We start from the raw sequence: 22,746 nt of genomic DNA, 5'->3' as shown, positions 1-22,746 counted from the left end.
ATCGTCCAACATGTCGTCCCCGAGCAAACGATCGACTCGTAGCTCCCAGGTCGGGACACCGCGCCGCTCCACCAGGAACGCAGAGGTTCCCAAGAGCAGCCCCGCGCCCCTCGCTTCCGACGATGCTGAAGCACCCGCCGGGTCGCAGACGCCCCGACAGAACCCCCCATCCTCGCGCTTGCAGTCGAGTCCTCTCTTTTACCAGTCCTCTCCTGCCGTGGGGGGCAATCGCCGCACCGGCCCCGCGCTCGGCGATGTGTCCTCGCCGCTTCGACACATGACGAACAGCCAGAGTACCGCTACAGCGGCGCCCAGCTCTCCATTGCGCCAACAGACCGAGACGCAGTCGATTGACGGCGATAGAACACCCCGCGCCAGCGGCACCGTCAGAGGTCAGAAGCGCAGAGCATACTAAAACCCCCACATATGTACTGACCGGCCCCCCCGTCGTAGACTCATCCCCCGTTCGCTATGATCCCAGCTCTAGTCCTGGCCGGTCACGGCCAGCCCAATCTGAGTTGCGCAGCGAAAGCAGTGCTCTCTTTGTCGGACAGCGCTCCGGCTCTGCCTACTCCCGCAGCCGCCAGGAGATGGGTCTGTCCGCTCAGCCCATTCACCGTATTTTCCTGAACGAGTCGGGCAGGATCACGCGCGACGGCAGTGTGCCTGGTTCGGACCCCGCCTCCTTCAGCAACCGCGACCCCAACACGTCAGAGGCCAACCGCCTGGGCGGTGCCAACGAAGCCCTTGTTTGGGGAACGAATATTTCCGTCGACGATTCCTTCACCGCCTTTAAGGACTTTTTGCGCCACTTCACAAAGAAGTATCGCATGTACAAGGACGGGGCCTCGGAGGCTGAGGTCAAGGCGGCGCCGGACGCCGAGTCCAAGCCTTACATGGAGCAGCTCCAGACAATGCTGCTGCTGGGCAACACAAAAATGTACCTGGACCTTGCCGATGTGAACGCCTACCCGCCCACCCGCAAGTTCTGGCACCAGATTCAGTCCTATCCCCAGGATCTCGTCCCTATCATGGACCAGTCTGTGCATGACATCATGACGGAGCTCGCCGCGGCTGAGGATATGCAGCGTCGGTCCCAGAGTACCGCAGGTCGGAGCTCTCACCAGATCAGCTCGCAAAGCTCCGAACCCGTCTTCCCCAGCTCCGACCGCCCTGATGGAGCCCCTTCGCCGGGCGGCCAACCAGACCAGCAGTCCATGGAAGATGCGGTATCACAGATGGTCTACAAAGTCAGGCCCTATGGCCTCGCGACCACGACGAACCTGCGTGATCTCAACCCATCAGACCTGGACCAGCTCGTCAGCATCAAGGGTCTCGTCATCCGCACGAGCCCCATCATCCCCGACATGAAGGACGCCTTCTTCCGATGCAACGTCTGCAACCACTCGGTCAACGTCGGTCTCGATCGCGGCAAGATCAGCGAGCCGACCAAGTGCCCCAGGCCTCGGTGCGGTTCCGACAACTCGATGCAGATCGTCCACAACCGATGCACATTCGAGGACAAGCAGATCATCAAGCTCCAGGAGACGCCAGACTCTGTACCTGCCGGCCAAACCCCTCACTCTGTGTCTGTGTCATGTGGCCACGACCTGGTCGACTTTTGCAAAGCTGGTGACCGCGTGGAGCTCACCGGTATCTTTCGATCCAGCCCTGTCAGGGTCAATCCCCGACAGAGGACAATCAAGAGCGTATACAAGACATACGTGGATGTGCTGCATGTGCAAAAGGTGGACAAGAAGAGGATGGGCATGGACCCCTCGACTTTGATGCTCGAGGGCGACGACGAGAACGAGCTCGAGGGCAAGGAGGAGACGCGCAAGCTGTCGGCCGAAGAGGAAGCCAAGATTCAAGAAACGGCCGCACGGTCCGACATTTACGATCTTCTGTCGCGATCGCTGGCACCATCGATCTACGAAATGGACGATGTCAAGAAGGGCATTCTCCTCCAGCTGTTTGGCGGCACCAACAAGACCTTCCAGAAGGGAGGTAGCCCCAAGTACAGAGGCGATATCAACGTGCTGCTCTGCGGTGACCCGTCGACGTCGAAGTCGCAGCTTCTCGGCTACATCCACAAGATTGCTCCGCGCGGCGTCTACACCAGTGGCAAGGGCTCTTCCGCTGTCGGCCTGACCGCATACGTCACGAGGGATCCTGAGAGCAGGCAACTCGTGCTCGAGTCTGGTGCTCTTGTCCTGTCCGACGGCGGCGTGTGCTGCATCGACGAATTCGACAAGATGTCCGACGCCACCCGCTCAGTGCTTCATGAAGTGATGGAGCAGCAGACTGTTTCGGTGGCCAAGGCGGGCATCATCACGACGCTGAACGCTCGCACCAGTATTCTGGCCTCAGCCAACCCCATCGGCAGTCGATACAACCCGGATCTTCCCGTGCCGCAAAACATTGATCTGCCTCCGACACTACTGTCTCGTTTTGATCTCGTCTACCTCATTCTGGATCGCGTTGACGAGAAGACGGACCGCAAGCTCGCTCGCCATCTTCTCTCCCTCTACCTCGAGGACACGCCAGACTCGGCCGCCACGGAGCTGGACATTCTGGTACGTTTCCTAGCCCTGATACCTTTTCTTGCAAGTGACTGGGCGACTAACGAACTTCAGCCCGTCGAATTCCTGACCTCCTACATCTCCTACGCCCGCGCCAACATCCACCCGACCATCTCACAGGACGCAGCCCAGGAGCTCGTCGAGAACTACGTCGACATGCGCAAGCTCGGCCAGGACGTCCGCGCCGCCGAGAAGCGCATCACGGCGACGACGCGTCAGCTCGAGTCCATGATTCGTCTCGCCGAAGCGCACGCCAAGATGCGCCTCTCGACGACCGTCACGCGCGACGACGTCAAGGAGGCGTGCCGCCTCATCCGGTCGGCGCTCAAGACGGCGGCCACGGACTCGCAGGGCCGCATCGACATGAGCCTGCTCACCGAGGGCACGAGCTCCGCCGAGCGCAGGCGCCGCGAGGAGATCAAGGACGCCATCCTGAGACTGCTGGACGAGCTCACGAGCGCGGGACAGTCGGTGCGCTACAGCGAGGTCGCCAAGCAGCTGAGCGAGGGCGCGAGCGTGGCCGTGGAGCAGGCTGACTTTAGCGAGACGATGCGGGCGCTGGAGATGGAGGGCCTCGTCATGATCAGCGGCGAGGGCGCGAGGAGAAACGTCAGGCGCGTCACGGCTGTAGTGTAAGCGGCGTGTTGGGGGAATGAAGCACGAAGGATATGGGGATAGGACTGTGGTTCACGATAATGGCGTATGCGGAGAGGGAACGGCTGTGTTGGGAGGGGGTTATGTCATGATCTCGAATCGTCTCACGCAATGAATACCATTTTTTCAAGGATGCATGTGAAGCTGCCGTGCTTGTGCTCGTAGTCAACCCGCCGAGTCGAGCAGACCTGACTGACGGGATTGGCACGCTGAGTTGGGATCTGGAAATCGACATGTTGGGAGTGGATGGGTGTCGCTAAGCTGTCTGCCTCTACTCGTCCTCATCCTCGATCCTCGCATTGACACTTTCATAACCAATGTTCTTTGCTGTCTCAAAGCTAGCAACGTGTCTGAGAATGGAAGCTCGAGCCCAGCGTCTAGACGCCACCACATATTCTTGGTCCCTCTCGATTGTGATGCTGGTGTTTGTTCTCTTAATAAGGCAGTCTAACACCGCTCTGAGCAACCACAAGAAAGGAACAAGTCACGCTACGGTCTTCGCTGACTTGGAAGCAGCTCATCAGCACTGCACCCATCTTTGTTTGTCATTCATGCGCCACACAACATTGCCAAGTCATACATGGCTCAAGTCACAAAGGGCCGTCGAGCGATGGGTTCTTCTCATTATTGAAACCAGTGACTCGGCGACGTCGCCTTTGTCGTCTGCCAACGCGCGTAGACGCCTAAGTATGTCCCCATGCGGCATTCCCTTTTCAACAGTCTCGCACTGCGCTCCGATAGCAACCGCCCGCCATCGCTCCATCGCACTGTTTCTCGCAGCATGAATCATCGCAAGCCAGACCAAGTTTTCGGCGGTATGGAAATCGGCATCCCCCCCAGCCAGCCTCTTCCGCCGCCGCCGCCCCTGAGGTCGAAGAGGAAGCCGATCGCGCTTCACGAACATACCCGCTCGTGGGCCGACTTTGGAGGTCCCCGAACCAGCGCCCCGCCACGACCACCTCCACCGCCGGCTCCGCGGTGGCAGAGCGAGGTGTCCCGATGGCAGACCCCGCCTCCGAGACGCTCCTCTGCCGACTCGTCGGAGAAAATGTCCTTTGAAAGTGGCGTCCTGCCGCCGGCGCAGCGACCTCGTCTCGACGACGGCCACGCGAGCCGCCCCGCCCCGCCCCGCGCGAACGACGATGCACTACATGTCGACACTTCGGGGGCACAAGACCGCACGGTGGCAGGAGACCATGACATCCAGGCGATGACGATCCCTGCCTCACGAACAAGCAGCATCTACAGCACGGAGCACGACCTGCCGCTCTCCGAGCCGGCGCGCACGCTGGGCATTTTCGAACGCGAGCCCGCGCGGCGCGCGTCTCTGCCGGCGGGGCCCCGCTCGCCGAGCCTGCATCACTTTGAGACGATTCCCGCGCGGCGGAGCAACTACAACGAGCACAGCGTCGACGTGGCGCGGGACCTGTATCACGCGACGGCGACGCAGCTTGCTGTTCTGACGCGGGGTGGTGGGCGTAGCAGCACGTTGAGCTTCGCGGACAATGTGGGCCAGACGGGACGAAGGAGGGGTGTTCCGGCGAGGGTCGAGACGGGGGCGATGCCGGCGTCGACGGATGTGGCGAGGACGCCGTATCCGCCGGGATCGGGGGGTTCGCGGTTCGACCTGGAGGAGACGAAGGTTGGTAGGAGGGAGAGATATTCGGGGGCGTTTTCGAGGGTCTTTCGACGCAGGAGTAGTGAAGTGCGCTCTGCTGGTGGAGATGAGCAAATACCTGAGCGGAATGGCGAGCAAGGACCCATCATCCCCATGAGATCGAGGAGGGCGAGCGGCCCGGATACACCAAGGCCCATCTTCCTCGCCGGTCCTGGGACAGGCGGCTTTGACTCTGGAGTCAAGCCAGGGCCTGCGTCTCCAGGTCTGCTGCAGAAAATCAACAGGCAGTGGAACGAGCTGTTGGCTCAGGCCAAGAGGACGTCTGGCCACGGACGTGCTATTGCGGAGGAGGAGAGACGGCGGGAGGCTCTCAAGGGGAAGATCAAGGTCCTGAACGATGGAGCACGGGTGTGACTGGTGGAGAAGACAGAACGTTTGGACCAGGCATAGCTGGAACTAGGGCAATAGAGATGATTTTGGCATAATGGGCTGGCCAGGCCATCTGTGGTGTCGTTGGTTTGTTTGATCGTGTCCCATCGCTTCGTCGTGTATCAATCCTGTTCAGGCAATCAATCCTGTTCAGGGACAGGCACAGGCACAGCACAGCACAGACGAGGCTGGCAGGAACTCCGAGGCAGCCCCGCCCCCGCATTCGGCGCCCCGGCCTCATGACGGCCCAGCTCACCCGATCGCCGTGCCCCACCATGTCCCTGGTCTGTAGGTGCCTACATGATAGGTAGGCTTGGTAGGTACTTAGGCTTGCTAAGCGGCATACCTAGACACAGACAGGAACCGCTAAAACCCCACCTGCCTACCTAAGTACCCAAGATGGTTGTGCCTGCGACGGACCTGAATCATCTTGTGACGGCATCTCCAATATTCTATACTCCCCCCCATCTTCTCCCTCTTTCACCACCATGAGCACACAACCGCTAGCCGCGTCCAGCGACAGCAGCGTACTTCACGAGGCCGCCATTCCACCACACGGCATTCCACTCGGACCTACTGCTCTACCTCAACCCACCGAAGAAGACCTCAGCAACTTTGTCACCTACCTGCGGAAAGCCTCGGCTTCTCGACCCGAGGCTGACACAGGCTCCAACCTCGACCTCGATCTCGACTCCTCCTACTGGGATGCCGCCGCCATGTCGCCGCTGACAGCGCAATCGGCGGCCGCCCTCGCCCGCCTCCGAGCATACAGGCCGCCGCCTCTGCCAACATGGGACCGCCTGCCCGCCAGCCGCCGCGCTGCCGTGCTTCTCCTCCTATTTGCCGATCGCCGTGGCGATTTGAGGGTCGTCATCACCATGCGCGCCGCCAGCCTGCGCAGTTACTCTGGACACGCTGCTTTCCCTGGTGGCAAGGCCGATGACGTTCACGAGACGCCCTGTATGTCCATCTCTCTTCCGCTGCTCGCTTGCTGCTGCTGCTGCTGCTGCTGCATCTACACCCTGCCATGCCTCGGATCGAGACCCACCCCTTGCTGACTCGGCCCAGACCAGATTGCCCGCCGCGAGGCCTTTGAGGAAATCGGCCTGCCCAACATACATCACCCCCTGCCCGCCCCCTTCCGCATCGAGTCGCTCTGCGAACTACCTTGCAACATCGCCCAGACCCAGATCGTCGTGCGCCCCTGCGTCGCCTTCCTGCACACCGACCAGACGACGGAAACGAGACCGCCCGGCGCAGCGGACGCCCATGCCGACGCCCCTCCGCCGGCCGAGGCCATGATCCCCGTCCTCGACGCCAAGGAGGTCGCCGCCGTCTTCTCGGCCCCCTTCCACAACTTTCTGCGCGCCCAGGACGAGGCGACGGGCCGCACCCACCCGCCGGGCCACTGGTACGACGGCCGCTGGGTCAACTTTGGCGAGTCGCCGTGGCGCGTGCACAACTTCTACGTCCCCGTCGACGCGCAGCGCGTGTCCAAGCCCGAGGTGCAGCCCGAGGTGCCGCCCGCCGTGGCGCGTGCGCAAGACGAAAAGCAGCAAGACGAGGCCCCAGCCGACGCGGATGCGCAGGCGCAGGCGAAGCTCGCGGCGAAGCTCGAGGAGGAGCAGGTCGCGCGGTACAAGGTCTGGGGCATGACGGCGCACATTCTCGTCGATGCGGCGCGGCTTGCGTACGGCGAGACGCCCGAGTTCGAGCACAACCCGCACCACGGCGACGAGGACATCATCAAGACGGTGGAGAAGGACGGGGGCTTCTTCGACACGAAGAAGCCCAAGCCGGACGTCGCTTCCGACCCAGCTCTCAAGGAGGAGACCAAGGCTACAGCAGCAGGAGCAGCAGGAGCAGCAGAAGGAGCTGGAGAGCCGGCCAAGATGTAGAGCTTTGTTGTTTCTTTCTCTTTGCATTTGCATTGAAGTAATGTCGACGTGTCCGTCGCATACTGATGTAGATATCCCACGGCAGCCGCAACCTTTAGAGGAATGACATGAGACTCCAGCTTGACACACTCCCCATCTGCCTTTAACAGGACCAGCGATGCAAACAAACGTCTCTTAATGGCAGGCGTTGTCCTTGGTAGAGGACGTCGAGTTGCCGAAGAGAAGGTAGCCCACGAACGCGCCAAGCGCCACAGCAACCATGACCCAGCCGTTGTACGTCATGAAGATCAACCTGCGCCGTCAGCAAACCCCGATTCTCGGACCATCCACCTCCGACAACCCCTACAAGTGAGAGGGCGCGGGGGCAGAGGGAAATACGGAAAAAAAAAAGAAGAAGCAGAGCCAAACTCACATGATCATAAAGGCGTAAAAGTTCTGCAGCGCGTAGAGCACGGCCTTGACGACGTGCGCGGTCTTGCTCGCCTCAACCTGCTGCGATCCTGTCCAGAGGAAGGGCGTGGTCTCAGTATCGGGTTCTCGGTCACCGGTGGCTTTATCGAGCGGGACACACGTCTTTAGCCGCCGAGCGCTCCGACTCGAGGGATTGGGGAGACATGATATGGCGGGGGGGGGAGACATGACATGGCGGGGTGGGAGATAGAGGGGCTATAAGAAGGAGGGGTTGGAGGAGACGTACTGGGGAGGTTCGCGACACGCTTGTTGACGGCCGTCTCGTAGCGGCGGGAGGCGGCGCGGAGGGCCTCGTAGCCGGCGGTCAGAGCGACGACAAGGAGGAGTGACAGGACGAGGGAGAAGGTCGAGTCGATGCGCCATTGACGGAAGACGATGCAGAGGTTGTTGGTGTCCCAGGTGAAGAGCATCTGAAGAGCGGCACGGGTTAGCTGGTGCCTAGGCAGAGGTGGAAGGGGGGAGAGGGTGACTTGCGTTCATGCTGCACTGGGCGCCGCCCATGTCGCCGTGGTCCATTCCGCCGTGCCCGTGGTCCATGCCGCCATGGCCAGAGTCGCCGTGATCCATGTGGGAGTGGTCCATTGTGTCTGTCCGTGTACTTCACCGGGTGTCGTGGCCGATTATGGGGTATAGATAGGTACGGTAGAATCCAGTGGGGGTGGGCAGAGTTCCGGCGGGACGTTGAGTTGAAGAGGCAGGAACAAGAAATGCGAAGGTATGAAATCGGAATCGCAAAAGACAAAAGCTCTCAAATGCGCGCAAATGGCTACTCTGGATAGCTTCGAGGTTGCTGTTGGTGATTCGACACCTCGACAGTACCAGGTCAGCAGGCCGTCACTGGCGGTTGAGGTGTTACAGGTACGACCTCGATTCGGTTAGCGCAGCCGTTTACCCCACCACGTTGTCGGCCGGCAGATGCAATCGAACTCATACTTGCACTTAGCGGGCATGATGCATCTAAGGCACATTCCAGCGCCTAAGGAATACCATCGACTGCATCTCACCATCCTTTTGGGTTCGATGTCTCCCGTTCCTCACCGCTGACAAGAACGAAGAGCGGCTTCGTCTTGGCTGACTGCATGGTTGCCTTTCTCAGTGCCGACAGGGTAGTTGCCCACTCTGGATCCGACTTCAGATGTTCCGCGTTTCCGAGTGCCGTGGCACCCCACACGTCTGTCATTCTGGCATTCGCCCCTGCGTCGAGCAGTGTCATGACCGCCGCCCTCGCTCTGTGTTGCACAGCGAGCATGAGGGGTGTTGAGTCGTCCTTGCCCGGATGCCTGGCGTTGACGTCGGCGCCGTAGTCTCGCAGCATCTTGATGAGGGGCGCGTTGTTCATGTGCGCCGCCCAGTGCATCGTCGTCGAGCCGTCTGGACCACGCCCATTGACGTCGCCGCCCGCGCGTATGATGGCCTGGGCGTAGACCCACTGGGACTCGAGATAGAGGTGCGTGAGGAGGTTGGCGGTCCCTCCCACCTTGGAGTCCGGATCCTCCCCGTTGTCCAGGAGGAGCTGCATCATGGCTGGTGTATCGTCCCTGTTGAACAGGATGGAGATCTGCAGAAGCGAGGCGTCATACAACAGCGCGCGGCACCGGCTGTGGTATTCGCGCTCGTGCTGTGGTTGAATTTTGTCCGTGGCGATCGTCGCCGGGATAAACCTGTTGAGCGCGGCGCCGTGTTCGATCAAGAGCCTGGCGTGCTCCCGCTGCTCCAGCACCACGGCGACCTGGATCGGCCGCAACCCTGGAAGCAGAAGTGCGTCAGCTGGAACAGGTCATCTGGAACGGACTCTTCGGGTACAAGAGCTCGTGAAAGTTGAGGAATCAACTGCGTACCTGTGTCCGCCTCGGGAAGATCAGGGTTGAGCCCCTGCTGTAGTAGAATCTCGAGAGACCGTGTGTCACCACGCTCGATAGCTCGATGCAGAAGCGGTGTCGAGCCGATGCCGCTCCCCAGTCGCTTTGCGCAAGCCCAGATGACGGGCTGCACGGAATCCAGATCCATCACATGCTGCGGCAGCCAAGTGAAGAATTCCGTGGCGAACTGGCCCATGGAGCAGCCCCGCTCGATGAGAAGGCCAGCTACGTTCCAGGACTGCTCTAGCAAGGCGAACTGGAAAGGGGTCTCGCTGCGAGAGTTCTTCCTGTTGATGATGCTCGTGTCATGCTTGATGAGAATGTCTGCCGTTTCCCTGTCGTCGTACGAGACGCAAATGTGCAACACAGTCTGGCCTTCTGGTGATCGCTGGTTCAGGCCAGCGTCCTGGGACAGCACATACTCCACGGCGGCTCGGTCTCCAGACGTCACAGCTTCTAAGAGTGTTTTTGGCGCGCGCGCAGACCCGTTACCGACAGCTTCTTCCGTGTCTGCAGCACTGCCGGCCTGCTCTGGACTGCATGGAAACCTGTCAGCGAGAATGATAATGCGATAGGTGACAGATGTTTACCCACAGCGAGTCAATAGGCGGAGGAGCCGCTGGGATCGTGGCGACCTCTAGGCGATCAAAGTAGTTGCGGATCCCGAAATTCATATCTGTCCTGCCCGCTACGCTTACGACCTGACTATCACTCGTCACGCTTCTCAGATCGTCTTCTAGCTTGTCGCGAAAGCGCTGCCGGGTAGCACGGCTCAGAGGGCTCGCGCCCCGGTCCAACTTCATGTTGAGCTCGGCAATGTCCATGCGAATCGCATGGTACCCTTTGCCGGCCACCGTACTGCATCGTCTGTCAGCTCGACTGTAGAGGACCTTGCTGGACTGAACGTTTGGTACCCATTGAGGACGGTGATGGCCATGTTCAGGTTGTCTCTAGAATCAAACAGTCTCGTTTTAAGAGCCTGCCTCGACTTTTGCCGCCAGGACCAGTGCACCTTTTGTCGCAAACTCCGCCTCTCTAACACGCCAGGTGTCGTCGGCGTGCGAGGCTTGAAGGCGCTCAGCTCATCGTACAGGCTGCTGCTGGCATCCTCGCACTGTTTCACGCAGCTCATCAGAGTTTCCGACAGCAGCTCATCGACGTCTTTAAACTCGTCCAGCGAGCACAATGTCTTTGTGCTGTTCAAAATCGTTGCAAGGGATATGAGGTTCGACCCCAGATCGCGAATATCGTCGGGCGCGTCTCGGATTTCATTGACCAGATTCGTCAGCTTAAAGGCCGCATCGATGGCAAAAATGACAAGCCCGGCCACTCCAGTCGTCACCTCCATGGAGAAATGCGATGATCTGTTCGACTGGGGATAATACAAATGATTGAGCCACACCTAGCGACCAGGCTTCACGATGTTTCTGGAGCAGTGGTCATGGCTTGTCACCACGCGCCAAGACTATGAAAGCCTTGAGCTGCGTTGATGTCTAATCCCTGCGAGGCACTGCGAATGAGGCCTGCAGCTGCACCACCTGCATACTCAGCCTCCATCTTTCAGCATCGCCCAGCATCGCGAGCCGCCGAGGGTTTCAATCTGTTTCGACATCAGCTTGCCGTAAATACCTGCCTATCTACACAGCGATTCTGTGAAAAGCGTGGCGTGCCTGTTTGAAAGAAAAATATGGGCTACGGTCGTGGATTTTTTCCATGTAACAGAGCGAAGCGTTGTTTGTCACCTTGTGAGATACAGGCATAGTTTTCTCGGGCCGGGTGACCCGTGGCGAAGGCAGATTTCCTCTTCGACCTATCGTCACACTCGTCCTGGTACTCGCTACCAGCTCTCCCATCAAGTCCGAATCACCCCTGGCTCTCTTTTCTTCGTTACGGCTTGCCAATATAGGCAGGTGATCGGGGACAGTTGTCCCACCGATGGGGTCCAACCATGCAGGGAAACCCCACGGCACCAAGACCCTGCTTGGTGCTCACCTCACCCCATGTAACGCGGCCAGCAAAAGCCGACTCACTCACAGTACGAGCCGAACCTGCTGCAGCTTTGTGGCAATATCGTCCAGCACGTTTGCCATGTTCGCCCGGCTATCTCCAGGGCCAAGAGATTTGATCGGGTCGACTACCATAGGGCTTAGACCAAAGTCCCTTAATGCTCGGCCTAGCCCGCGGGCCTGGGTCGACGGTTCGGCGAGCTAAACTGCGAACGGCACTCATCCCGCATCCCAATCTCCATGATCCAATCTAGGTCTCGGATGCCGCACGAATTACAGCGCTGGATGAGGCTTTTGGGACTAGTAGTTCCTCAAGGACCCGATCTCCGTTTGCCGTACCATCGCTCTGTTGAAGGATTTCGGCGGGACGACTTACGAGCATGCAGGCTGGAAAAGAGCTCAACAAGGCGGAGGGGCATTCCATGTTTCGATGATGACTAGGGCGGGGGTTCGTCTCCTGCGCGGATTCATATAAGAGACGCGAAGAAGACAAAAGCATGACTGCAGGCTACTTTAACGGCCTCAAAGGCATCCTCACCCACCTGGCAATCTCTCCTGACGCCCGACAACATGATCGGCTGTCGAACTTTTGCTGCGCTGCTGGCTCTGGCTCTCTGGATAGTGCAGATCCAGGCCAAGTCGGTTTTCGCGCATTTCATGCTGTCTAACACCGCCGGCTTTACCGTGGCAGACTATCAGCGTGAGATCGGCCTTGCCCAAGAAGCGCACATTGATGGCTTTGCCGTCAACTTCTCCATGGATGAGGACACCACCGACGCCAACCTTCCGCTCTTCTTCACTGCTGCTGAAAGTAAGGGCTTCAAGCTTTTCCTATCGTTTGACTATGCTGGCAACGGGGCGTGGCCGCAAGGCACTGTCATAACCATGATCAAGAAAGTAGGTCCAACGAACATCTTGCTCAAACTTGCACCGTCCGACTGCAGAGCTTATATTCACAACACCTTGCTTTAGTATGCCGCTTCTTCAGCCTATTTCCGCCGCGGCTCTCAGCCCCTCGTTTCCACGTTTGAGGGTCCCAAATCTTCTTCCGACTGGCCCACAATCAAGAAGGAGACCGGGTGCTTCTTCATCCCGTCCTGGTCCTCCCTAGGAGCCAAGAAGGCTGTGGCCCTCGGCGTCGCTGATGGTCTATTCAGCTGGGCCGCTTGGGCTGAAGGCCCGAACCGTAAGAACACTGAGGTCGACGCCTCCTACCTTGACTTTATGAAGGGCATGCCTTACATGATGCCGGTCGCCCCTTGGTTCTACACAAACATGCCGGGCTTTGACAAGAACTGGCTTTGGAGGGGCGACCACACCTGGTTTGATCGTTGGGCCCATATCTGGTACTTGCAACCCGAGTTTGTGCAAATCGTAAGTTATGCTTGTTGCACGGTTCTTGCCTCTCTTTTTTTTGCGTCCTCGATGCAAAGGCTAACCCATCTCTAGATCTCGTGGAACGATTATGGGGAGTCTCATTACATCGGTCCTCTGGACGAGAGGCAATACTCTGCCTTTGCTGCCAACAGAGGCAATTCGCCTTTCAACTATGTTCGGGATATGCCCCATGACGGATGGCGTGATATGCTGCCTTATGTCATCGACACATACAAGAACAACATCTCGACGGTGTCTCGTGAGACGTTGACTACTTGGTACCGGTTGAACCCAGGCTCGGCTTGCTCGAGTGGCGGAACCACAGGAAACACAGCCTCCCAGCATCAGACGGTGTACTCTCCCGCTGAACTTTCGGAGGACCGCATCTTCTATTCAGCCCTGCTGGGCTCCAACGCGGCAGCGACAATCTCCATCAGTGGCAAGGCGCAGCCCCAATGGGCCTGGGACTCCATTCCCGACGGAGGCGTCGGTATCTACCACGGCAGTGTGCCTTTCAACGGCGCCACAGGCGAGGTGGTCGTGACCCTGTCGAGGGGCGGCCTCTCAGTGAAGGGCCCTGCCATCACAACGGACTGCTCCAAGAACGCTGGCCTCAGCAACTGGAACGCCTGGGTCGGCAGTTCCAGAGGCGCAGCGGTCTCTGTGACGCCGCCGCGCTCGCTCGGTGACCAAGTTTGCGTCGCCGGCACGGGAGTGAAAGATTTCGGGGCTGCTCACGAGAATTTCGAGGGCATCTGCTCCTTTGCTTGCAACTATGGCTACTGTCCTCGCGGACCCTGTACTTGTACCAAGATGGGCCTCAAGGTGACCGAGCCCAAGTCCCTCAACATTGATGCTTGGCCTGCCGCTGGGTAAGAGGTCCGTCCATCACCACGTCCGCAGCTACATGCTAACCACTGACATACCAGAATGACTTGCACGTACGAGGGACTTTGCTCTGTAAGTCTGAATACTTCTCTCAAGCCTCTTCTTGAGCTCCAACACCATGCACCGTCGATGCGGAGACTCTTGCTGACTCACAATACTCACTACTAGTTCGCATGCAACCACAACTATTGTCCTACTGGAGTATGCACGAAAGACGCATCGCTCAAGGGCAAATGCGTCATTCCCCAGCCTATCCCGGAGCCAGCAGAGCCAGAGCCCGAGGTGCCGGTAACTCAGCAAAGATGCGTATCCGGAACTGGACAAGGAAACTTCGGGGGCCTGTGTGACTTTAGCTGTGGCCGCGGATACTGGTCAGTCGTCAAATGTCCTCGCCGTAAATCCAGTAGGCATGCTAATTTTCTGTAGCCCCTCCCCGTGCACATGCTCCACCAAGGGCCGCATGGTCCAGCCCCCTGCAAGCAAACCTCTTGGCTACCCGCTGGCGAACCTTGGATCTGAGTACATTGGTCTCTGCGCTTTTGCTTGTTCACGAGGATACTGTCCTCCGTCAGCTTGCACGCAGACTCGGCCTGCTGTCCCAGGAGGCATCTTTAAGGAGACGCCGCTTGACGATGACGGCAAGGTGAAGGACATGGCAGCTTGCAAAGCAGCCAATTCTGGCCTCCGTAAGTGACCCTTAGTTACTACGTGACGATAATATCTGACATTTGTATCACAGCGTGGAAATGCTGTAAGTGCTCACTTGGCTCCATATATGCCCCTTCATCTAGAATCAGGTTGACACTCGAACAGATAGGAAAGACTGTGGTATCGCTGGAAACATCGGCATCGACCCTTGGAAGAGGTGGGACGCAGTTATGGCACAAATGACCCTCGAAGACATGATGGCATGGTGGGAGCTAATCACCAGAATTCGCAACAACGGCAACCCCGATATCATCCCCCGGTGGTTGACCAACATGCCTGTCGCCGTCGGCTGGATGTGGGGAACCGATCATGACCCGAGCCAGGCCACAGAGTTACCAGAGGACTATTCGTGCGACAAACTCGGCAAGAGTGGTTGGTATGTGTGCACCCAATGGATGCTGTACCCTTTTTTTCGAGTGGAATCTAATATCTGCATCGTTCAGCAATGCCATCAGCTGTCAGACCCTCACGTACTCGTCCGTAGCTATGGTCGAGCTCGCCTTTGGAAACCTCAACGCATTCTACCAAAAGTATTACGATGCTGTTGTCGAAGTTGAGAACTCCATCACGAGCAACGCAAAGGACATGGCAGCCAAATTTGTGCGGCCACAGACCGGAAACTGGCTTGGCACGTTGAAAGTTATCCTGGGTTCTTTCGACACCATATTCGCATTCACAGGTGCTGGAATTTGGGAGAAGGTGAGGACTTTCACGTATTCTGTGGCATACACACACTTGAATTTCCATCTGACTCTACTCGTGAACAGGTTCTGGACACAGATCAGTTCTCCAAGTGGACGACTGCCAACGATAAAGCAACAAGCGCACGCGACAGTATAGGCAGCGCTATCAGCGCGTATGAGTTCATGGGAGGCAATGTTTCAGACTCGTGAGTACAGCACCCTCCTCACGCCTAGAGAACAACGTACATCGTCTTGGCCTAGTTACTAAGTGCACCACGTCCGAGCAGTGAGCAGGGTGCCATTGATGCGGCCGACTCGGTTCAGAAGGCAGCCGAGTTGATGGTGAAGATGCTGAAAGACAGCATTGACAACCTCATGACCTTCTTGTTCAGTGGGGATCCTGCTGGATCGGCTGCCATGATTGGCCTCCTCAACAACGGTTTATTCGTTTTGAACCCAGCGAAGGATGTGAGCCAGGGTCAGATGGGCACCGTCGTCAAGAAGGTAATCCACGCCAGGCTTGTCACCAATGCTTGGGCGGCCGATGAGTCGTGTGCCCCGGTGGTGGCCGTTGGATCGTTCGAGCCTTTTGACCCGCAGAAGACCACCAATTTCCTGGGCAGGTGGCGCAACGACGCGTACTTGAAGTACGACAACAAAGACTTGTGGGTTATTTGCGTCCCGTCTGTTAAGTCGATTGGAGGAAAGACGAGGGAGAGCAGCACCGCAGAGTATCCGTACGGCTTGCCGGACATCGGCAAGGCAGACAACGACTGGGAGATCACCTGGCAGGAGCTTGCGCGGTCTGCTTATGACGGATGGAAGGAAAACGGCGAGAAGCTGCCCTTCGGTTTGCGCAAGTCGGCAGACACGGCTACTGGAGGTCCTGACAGTCCGACTTTCCTTCCCCTTCAACAGGGCATCTCGACTCCGGGTTTCTGGCAAGTCCCTGTATGTTCTACGAAGCTCGTCCAGGACAACGTGACATGGCGGGGACAGAAGGGCAGCCGGAAGTGCACTGATATATACCCCTGTTGTCAGGTTGTTTGCACAGACCACAAGACTGCAACTGGTGGGATTCAAACAGTGTGTACTTAGGTTGAGATGGTGTGTAAGTCATTTTGCTGTCCAGAGCTTCGTCACCAGCTGTGAGTGCCAAAAACTTAGTTTATTTCATCATGCTGAGCCGATGATTGCCGTCTTGTTGGACGGATCTTGGTTCTGTCAATGGAGTAAGCCGATGGCGCACGCGAGAGCACACCTTGATCCAAGTAAAAAAGACGATGTGGTCAAATAAGGATCGAGTGAAAATAAGAGGACACTTCAGCGAAGGGTTCTGGGCTGTATCAAGTACAGGTTGATCGATTTGAACATCTCTTATCTCTTATATTGCTCTCTTAGTACACCCGCTTTGAACTTCGCCCAAGATATGTACCCCTTTCCCCTCTCTTTTGATCTCAAAGCGCCAGTTTCCGACATTGCGTTCCATCCTGCAAGACCTTTGGGTTCCTTGTTTTAGTCACAGACGTTAGACAGCGACTGGTCCTGGCCGACCCAGAAAACGCGAATGATGAGATGACCGATGGTCACGGCGCCACGTCTGACCTGCATGGAGAAGTTCTGACGCGGGGCGTGGATTCGGCGTTCTTGAACTGCCCAGTGCAGCATTTGAATTCTCTCCTCGTAGCCAATGTCATTGACGTTATGGTTGTTGTGCGCAGCCCACTCAAATTGGATCCTCATGTCGTTGGGGGCATGGTACGCAGGCGGTGTGAGGCTCGAAGGGTTGCCTTGGACGTTGTTCCAGTCTGTGAGAAGATTCTCCATAGCATTAAGGACTTGGTCATCGGCGATGTGCTCATCGGTGCCCCACGCAGTTCTGATGTTGGTGTATAGCCCGGTGTGGTCGATAGGCCAGCTCTCCTTGCTAAACCAGTTCCAGTTCCAGCGCTTTTCCACTGCAGGGAGCGCGCTGGCCTCGTCAGACGGGGTTCGAGCCTCCACCTCCTTGACCTCTTCCCGCTCAGCCAGGTTCAAGGCACTGGGGCGGCCGAACAAGCTGCGCTTTCGCTTGCCGGTAGGGTTGGGGCTGTCAGTCGCGGCAACCTTGACGAACACCTTGAAGCCACCAGCATCGCTGTAATCGTCAAGCGAGATGTATCCAGCTACCTCTCCGTTCTCTTTGTGTCTGGCATGAATGGCCCTTGCCGCCGTCCAGGCCGCGGCGTAGTCGATGTTTCTGCGGACATCCGACGAGTCGCACATGGAAACTTCGCACCCGCCCGAGACGGCCAAAGAAACGCAACCAAAGGAAGCCTCTGGGACCGCCTGACCAAAGTGTTCTTCAAGTTTGTTGGTGGCCTCTGAGCAGTCCTTGGTTGTGGCGCGCCACTTGTCAAAGCCCTGGTAGCCATTCGGGATTCCCATAGAATTGCAGTTGACAGTCTGAGCCGCAGCCAAGTGAGCAGCGCCGAGGCCGAGAAGAGCGGCCGAAAGGAAGAAAGGCATTGTGGTTATTGAAGCGCCACGAATGCGGATCCCGGACAAGAGTTGTTGAAGGTCGCAAAGTAGCTGCTGTGAGGATAGCCGAGTGAGATGGAGAAAGCCAGGAGCTGAAATTGATGCTGTTTAGGAGGAGTGAATGATGATGTTGATGATATCCAAAGAGATTGACTTGAAAACTCGTTGGGCATCTGTCTTTTATGTCAAATTGGGTGCAGTCAAGCAAGCTCACTATACCGTGAACTTCGGGTTGTCGTGGATGTTCGGGCAGGATCATGATGCCGAAGACTATCTCGAACCACGCTGACATGCTATTTGCAGACTGATTACGCTGGCAATCAACCCATGCCGCGTCTGAATGCATGAACAGCGGACCATCGCAACTAGCTCACCAAGCCTCCATCGATCACTTGGGAAATTGTCCGACTGTGGTGGTAAGAGACCCAAAATCCTCAATGTCAGGATGCCGGCAGTCGAACGGGTGGCTAAAAATAGGGAGCCTGTAGCAGGGTTCAAGCCAAGGGAGGATTTAGAATGCAACTCGGACGCGGCTAGGGCTCTTAGAACATGCGAGCCAGACCCGTAAATAGTGTTCTTGGCGGGTGTGGCTTGGACTTCAATCCTTTCCCCCACACTCGTGGGATTACCAGGGATGGTAGCCCCTTGTCAGTAGCAACAACCACCCATCACTGCCAGGGTCAAACGGGGGAGATAGTAATCCATCAATGTCTTGAAATTGTCGCGCGTTTGTAAGCCCAAGGGCCTTGTAGATCACCCGGGAAAAGGGGCTGGAAGGAGTGTCGAAATTCACCTCATATCTGAGTTGGTGCTCGGTTTCTCCCTACTGAGTCGTGCAAGAAAGCCCGAAGCCCAGCGGCAAGCATCTCAGCATATTATGCTCTCATGATGCCACACAGAAAAGTCAAAGAAGGAGGATTCAATCTATGTTCCTACGGTTGGTGCCCAAGAAGCCTCGGCAACCCGATCTGGAGACTGTCGGCTCAGTTATTCTGGACAAGTGCCGGGGAAGCACCTCTACGGGGACCAGAACTGACGCGAGGGCTGATATCCAGAAGCAGCTTTATGGCTTTCTTAATCAATAACCGTGTTTCCAATGAGAGGCGAGGAAGCTAGAGGATCGATGCATCGTCATTTCAAGCATTGTATAATGCCAAAATAAAGGTCACTGATAAGGTGTGAGGTCAAATTTCCTCCTGGAGAGAGCAGGCAGTCCTTGGTTTAAATATTCGTATTCGTTCCCGTTGCAAATACAACGATAAAGAGCATTGACTTTACCGCCACTCCTCTGGGGCCAACGTAGACGATGGTTGAGTATTTCTAACTTTCTGAACCCGTCCAAAAGACCTAGTTGCAAACGCACACACTACTTTGATGTTAACCTCCATCATGTAATTTAATGTGCCTTGACTTACGCGTTTTCATTGCAGTGTCCACCGTGGATGTTGCCGTGCTGAACAAAACACTAGTCCGATTGTAAGCAAAGGATATCCAAGGTTGACCTCGCCGTGAGAGCGTGAGCGGGTGGTTCCCTTAGACTTACAGAAGCGCTACAGGCTGCATTTCCCGCATTGGCAGGCCCAATGCTGCCCAATTGGCAGGTAGTCTTCATCATTGAAGGTAGAGAGAAGCCGAAGCTGACGAAGAGAGCCAGGCCTGTTGCAGAAATGAGCTTCATGATTGATGGTGTCAAGAGGGTCTGGGATTTGATTGCGCAATTGTTTCAGTAAGCCTAGATTGGTGCTTGCGGAGCGCCTTTATATACCTGTGCCGAGAGAATCCTAGAGGCAGCTCGATGTGCATGTGAGCTCACGCGTTATTTCGAATAATGAAACCTGGGGTTGGTGAAGGTGCTACAATGTGGTCATGTGTAAACAAATAGGCTACAATTGGAAATGATCTTTCCAAGGTTTACTCCCAAATACCTACGTGCCGCAAGACATTCCATACAGACGAGCATTGGGTCCAGTCCGGGTAAGATGAGACAGGCAGGGTGTAGGTATGATTGAGACATGGGGATGAATATGCCGCGCATGGATCACGGCGTCCACTACGCAGGAATTCATGATCATCACGGATCTCCGCATGTGAATGAGTACTGTGGAATCTTTCTCGGCACGTCGAAGCGTTTTCAGCTGAGTTCACCTGGCCCACGTAAAGCTTGTCCAGGAATCGGAATGCATCTGCTCATAGGGGTTTTGGCTGCATCATGGCACATCAAGAAGACTGGCAGCCCTATTGGAGCTTGAAACCTCGTCTCAGTCGGGCTATGATGGGGCGCCACGCAGCTAGTATCCCTGCCATCAATGACGGTAGTGATGTAGTGTTCAGTTAGCGAGCGAAATTTTCGCCTTCTTTAGCATAGATAGATGTAGTGTGGGCTCGCTTGTCCTTCAGGTCAGGTTGTGGGATAAGTTTGTGCCTCCCATCCCCTGGTGCAAGGACAGGCCAAGGCAGGGTGGATTCCCCGCGGCAATGGCATGGCAGCCCACTTGTGAACATAGCATTAGCTGAACCTCTCGAATCTATACTATCGGTGGTTCCAGAACCCGCCCGCAACCCCTCGTATACCTGGTAGCTCATAGTCAGCATGGCTATGATTCCTAGGGTGCTGCTGTGCGCGGCATGCGGCGTGCTCCAGGTCTGCTGTGGACTCCGCGACTTTTGACCGCTATCGCAGCTTGAGGTAGCCTTGGAAAAGCGCAAGCCGTTGTCTTCCTCTGGTTGGCGACCATTGTTCCTATAGTATGCTCGCTTACATCAGTACCTTGGTAAACGCGTCGCCCAGCCCTCTTTCCACCAGCCACTCCTCAATGGCTTTCATGTCACCTCGATTCGCGCGTTGCCCCCTCCTTTGCCCTACGGTATCTGTAATCTCCTGCATGTCTGCAAACACTCTGGTCGTGAGACCCTTCTCACGATGACGTTCGCTGACTTTTTTGTGATGTGCCGGAATGTCGCCCCAGCTCTCCGTCTTGATGAATTTCATGTAGTCGTCGATGTACTGCGAGGGGCCTTCAACACACAGAAGGCCAGGTTTTCCGGCGTACAAGAACCCCGTCAGGTTGTAGTGCGGCGCGTTGATGATGAAGTCATCGCGCTTGGAGCGTGTCGAGATGGAGGGAAAGTAGAACCAGACTCGAACTAAAGGTCCGCCTCCGTTCGCAGCAGCAGCAGCAGCATCTGATGTGGTGTCGACGCGAGCTTCTCGAGATTCCTTGAGCTTTTGGGCCGCCGCCTCTTGAATGGCTTCGACTGTACTGAAGAGGTCTTCTTCGACCTCGGAGTGCTGGGCGTTGAGGTGGGCTGTTTCTGCCTTGCTGAGCCAGTCCGGCTGCTGGATCCGGACTCGTATCCTTGGTGCTTCGTCCGGCGCATGACTTCCTTAATAGGCGAATGGTGCGTTGATGTCGAGCTGCAGCGACTTGTGGATGTCTGGATCTTGAGGATCCGGGATTGCCAATGTGAGCAGGAGAGCCACAGCAGGCAACGCGCTGAAGGTCGGTACTGAGCCATCCTCAATGCTGGTCTTCAGAGCGCTCAGAATATATTCCGACTCATCTCGGATCGTCAACTCTTCTTCTGTGGGGAACATGGCCATCAAAAGGTCGACCTGGCCAATCTGGTGCTCAACGAGGTCGCACGGCAGCAAAGTCCAATTCCTATCGGACGACATGTTGGCGATGTGTTGACCTCATCTGATGATCCGAGCCAAGGTAGTCAGCGACAAGCAGTTATTTTGGCGTTGCTCTATGGCGGCACTTCCTTTTTGCTTGGTCCTCAAAACCCGCAAAAACACCATGGTCTGCCGATGTCGCCTGTACATGTAGAAGGCCACACCATGGGTGGGCTTAGTCATCATTCACTTTGGCTTGGTGTTCACGACACCCATACAAGGTGACGCCGCCTATTCCATCGCCCTAGTTCAGACAATGGTGAAGAGCCTTTCGATCCCATGCCTCTGTCAGAGCAAAGGTTTTCTGACAAGGTGAATTATCAAAGCGATGACGAGGCGGGTACCGCCGTGGGTGGCCATGGCTGATTGATAACGCAGAGGTACACCAATCAGACGGCAGTCGCATCATGTCGCGGGGTCATGGTAGGGGTGCGGCTGGAGGGGCAAATGCCGCTGAAGTCACAGCCGTCGCGCCGACACTGCCGCGCCTTGCCATTCAATTTACCGAAGAGGCATTTCAAACGCGATGCTCGTTTTAGTGTGATTTTCAAAAAAGAATCGAAAAATCATCGAATCCTGTTAAGAGACTCGAATATTGTTTGTTGGTTTGGTTTGCGAGCGTCACCATACTCTCACCAAGCACCGCACTTCACAACGCCTCGCGGAATGCTTTCAAATCCCATCAACCTGCCCAAGTGGTGAGTCAAGGCCAGCGCGCCATGTTGCGATTCGGACAACCTTGTAACTGCCACCCAGGCTCGAAGAGAACTCTCACCTGCTGAAGCCCCCCATCAACAACTACTGCGTCTACAACGACGACTTCACCGTCATGGTACGTTCGCCGGGCTTCCTCGTCCCCCTCGCCTTCTCAGGCATTCGTGTGAGCGCTCATCTTTCTAACACGGCCGCCAGATCGTCGGCGGCCCCAACGCCCGCACCGACTACCACATCAACACGACGCCCGAGTGGTTCTACCAGTACAAGGGCGCCATGACCCTCAAGGTCGTCGATCCGGCCGACGGCGCCTTCAAGGACATCGTCATCCGCGAGGGCGACATGTTCCTGCTGCCCGCCAACACGCCGCACAACCCCGTCCGCTTCGCCGACACGGTCGGCGTCGTGCTCGAGCAGCGCCGGCCGCCGGGGCGCCTCGACCGCATGCGCTGGTACTGCGACGGCTGCCGGGCCGTCGTGCACGAGGCGGCCTTCCACTGCACGGACCTGGGCACGCAGATCAAGGCGGCCGTCAACGAGTTCAAGGCGAGCGAGGAGAAGAGGAGATGCGGCGCGTGCGGGACCATGGCTGAGGCGGCGCCGCGGCCGGGGAGCATTCGGGACCCGAACCTGGAGTAAGGGTGACACGTACGACTTGGGGCC

The 22,746-nt window shown here is 57.0% G+C and overlaps 10 protein-coding genes across 10 annotated transcripts; 5 read left to right on the top strand and 5 right to left on the bottom strand.

Annotated features, from left to right (window-relative positions):
• Positions 1-10: 10 nt before the first annotated feature.
• On the top strand, positions 11-3,218 carry MCM4 (DNA replication licensing factor, mcm4 component; the record flags this gene model as incomplete). The annotated part of the gene is made up of 3 exons (XM_028641467.1): positions 11-392; positions 454-2,576; positions 2,637-3,218. The coding sequence occupies 3 exons, from the start codon at positions 11-13 to the stop codon at positions 3,216-3,218; spliced, it is 3,087 nt and encodes a 1,028-aa protein (XP_028494460.1).
• Positions 3,219-4,017: 799 nt separating this feature from the next.
• On the top strand, positions 4,018-5,268 carry D7B24_007356 (uncharacterized protein; the record flags this gene model as incomplete). Its single annotated transcript, XM_028641466.1, has 1 exon — positions 4,018-5,268. The coding sequence occupies one exon, from the start codon at positions 4,018-4,020 to the stop codon at positions 5,266-5,268; it is 1,251 nt and encodes a 416-aa protein (XP_028494459.1).
• Positions 5,269-5,771: 503 nt separating this feature from the next.
• NUDT7 (Peroxisomal coenzyme A diphosphatase nudt7) lies at positions 5,772-7,181 on the top strand (the record flags this gene model as incomplete). The annotated part of the gene is made up of 2 exons (XM_028641465.1): positions 5,772-6,243; positions 6,352-7,181. 2 exons carry the CDS (start codon positions 5,772-5,774, stop codon positions 7,179-7,181), a joined length of 1,302 nt encoding a protein of 433 aa, XP_028494458.1.
• Positions 7,182-7,355: 174 nt separating this feature from the next.
• On the bottom strand, positions 7,356-8,234 carry D7B24_007354 (uncharacterized protein; the record flags this gene model as incomplete). The annotated part of the gene is made up of 4 exons (XM_028641464.1): positions 7,356-7,473; positions 7,594-7,681; positions 7,879-8,090; positions 8,140-8,234. The coding sequence occupies 4 exons, from the start codon at positions 8,232-8,234 to the stop codon at positions 7,356-7,358; spliced, it is 513 nt and encodes a 170-aa protein (XP_028494457.1).
• Positions 8,235-8,652: 418 nt separating this feature from the next.
• Positions 8,653-10,859, bottom strand: D7B24_007353 (uncharacterized protein; the record flags this gene model as incomplete). Its single annotated transcript, XM_028641463.1, has 4 exons — positions 8,653-9,398; positions 9,491-10,047; positions 10,106-10,369; positions 10,426-10,859. The coding sequence occupies 4 exons, from the start codon at positions 10,857-10,859 to the stop codon at positions 8,653-8,655; spliced, it is 2,001 nt and encodes a 666-aa protein (XP_028494456.1).
• A 1,228-nt stretch (positions 10,860-12,087) lies between these two features.
• On the top strand, positions 12,088-16,195 carry D7B24_007352 (uncharacterized protein; the record flags this gene model as incomplete). The annotated part of the gene is made up of 12 exons (XM_028641462.1): positions 12,088-12,414; positions 12,490-12,891; positions 12,967-13,766; positions 13,824-13,854; positions 13,951-14,153; positions 14,209-14,468; positions 14,522-14,533; positions 14,596-14,866; positions 14,934-15,210; positions 15,258-15,379; positions 15,461-16,124; positions 16,181-16,195. The coding sequence occupies 12 exons, from the start codon at positions 12,088-12,090 to the stop codon at positions 16,193-16,195; spliced, it is 3,384 nt and encodes a 1,127-aa protein (XP_028494455.1).
• A 493-nt stretch (positions 16,196-16,688) lies between these two features.
• On the bottom strand, positions 16,689-17,681 carry D7B24_007351 (uncharacterized protein; the record flags this gene model as incomplete). The annotated part of the gene is made up of 1 exon (XM_028641461.1): positions 16,689-17,681. One exon carries the CDS (start codon positions 17,679-17,681, stop codon positions 16,689-16,691), a length of 993 nt encoding a protein of 330 aa, XP_028494454.1.
• A 1,359-nt stretch (positions 17,682-19,040) lies between these two features.
• On the bottom strand, positions 19,041-19,371 carry D7B24_007350 (uncharacterized protein; the record flags this gene model as incomplete). The annotated part of the gene is made up of 3 exons (XM_028641460.1): positions 19,041-19,059; positions 19,109-19,158; positions 19,237-19,371. 3 exons carry the CDS (start codon positions 19,369-19,371, stop codon positions 19,041-19,043), a joined length of 204 nt encoding a protein of 67 aa, XP_028494453.1.
• Positions 19,372-20,448: 1,077 nt separating this feature from the next.
• D7B24_007349 (uncharacterized protein) lies at positions 20,449-21,369 on the bottom strand (the record flags this gene model as incomplete). The annotated part of the gene is made up of 2 exons (XM_028641459.1): positions 20,449-21,073; positions 21,119-21,369. 2 exons carry the CDS (start codon positions 21,367-21,369, stop codon positions 20,449-20,451), a joined length of 876 nt encoding a protein of 291 aa, XP_028494452.1.
• Positions 21,370-22,035: 666 nt separating this feature from the next.
• BNA1 (3-hydroxyanthranilic acid dioxygenase) lies at positions 22,036-22,722 on the top strand (the record flags this gene model as incomplete). Its single annotated transcript, XM_028641458.1, has 3 exons — positions 22,036-22,067; positions 22,126-22,201; positions 22,282-22,722. 3 exons carry the CDS (start codon positions 22,036-22,038, stop codon positions 22,720-22,722), a joined length of 549 nt encoding a protein of 182 aa, XP_028494451.1.
• Between the last annotated feature and the right edge of the window lie 24 nt (positions 22,723-22,746).

The sequence above is a fragment of the Verticillium nonalfalfae genome, assembly GCF_003724135.2.
Source record: "Verticillium nonalfalfae strain VnAa140/NRRL 66861 chromosome Unknown scaffold_59, whole genome shotgun sequence".
Classification (NCBI taxonomy): Eukaryota; Fungi; Ascomycota; class Sordariomycetes; order Glomerellales; family Plectosphaerellaceae; genus Verticillium; species Verticillium nonalfalfae.
This window is presented reverse-complemented; position numbering and strand designations above follow the sequence as displayed.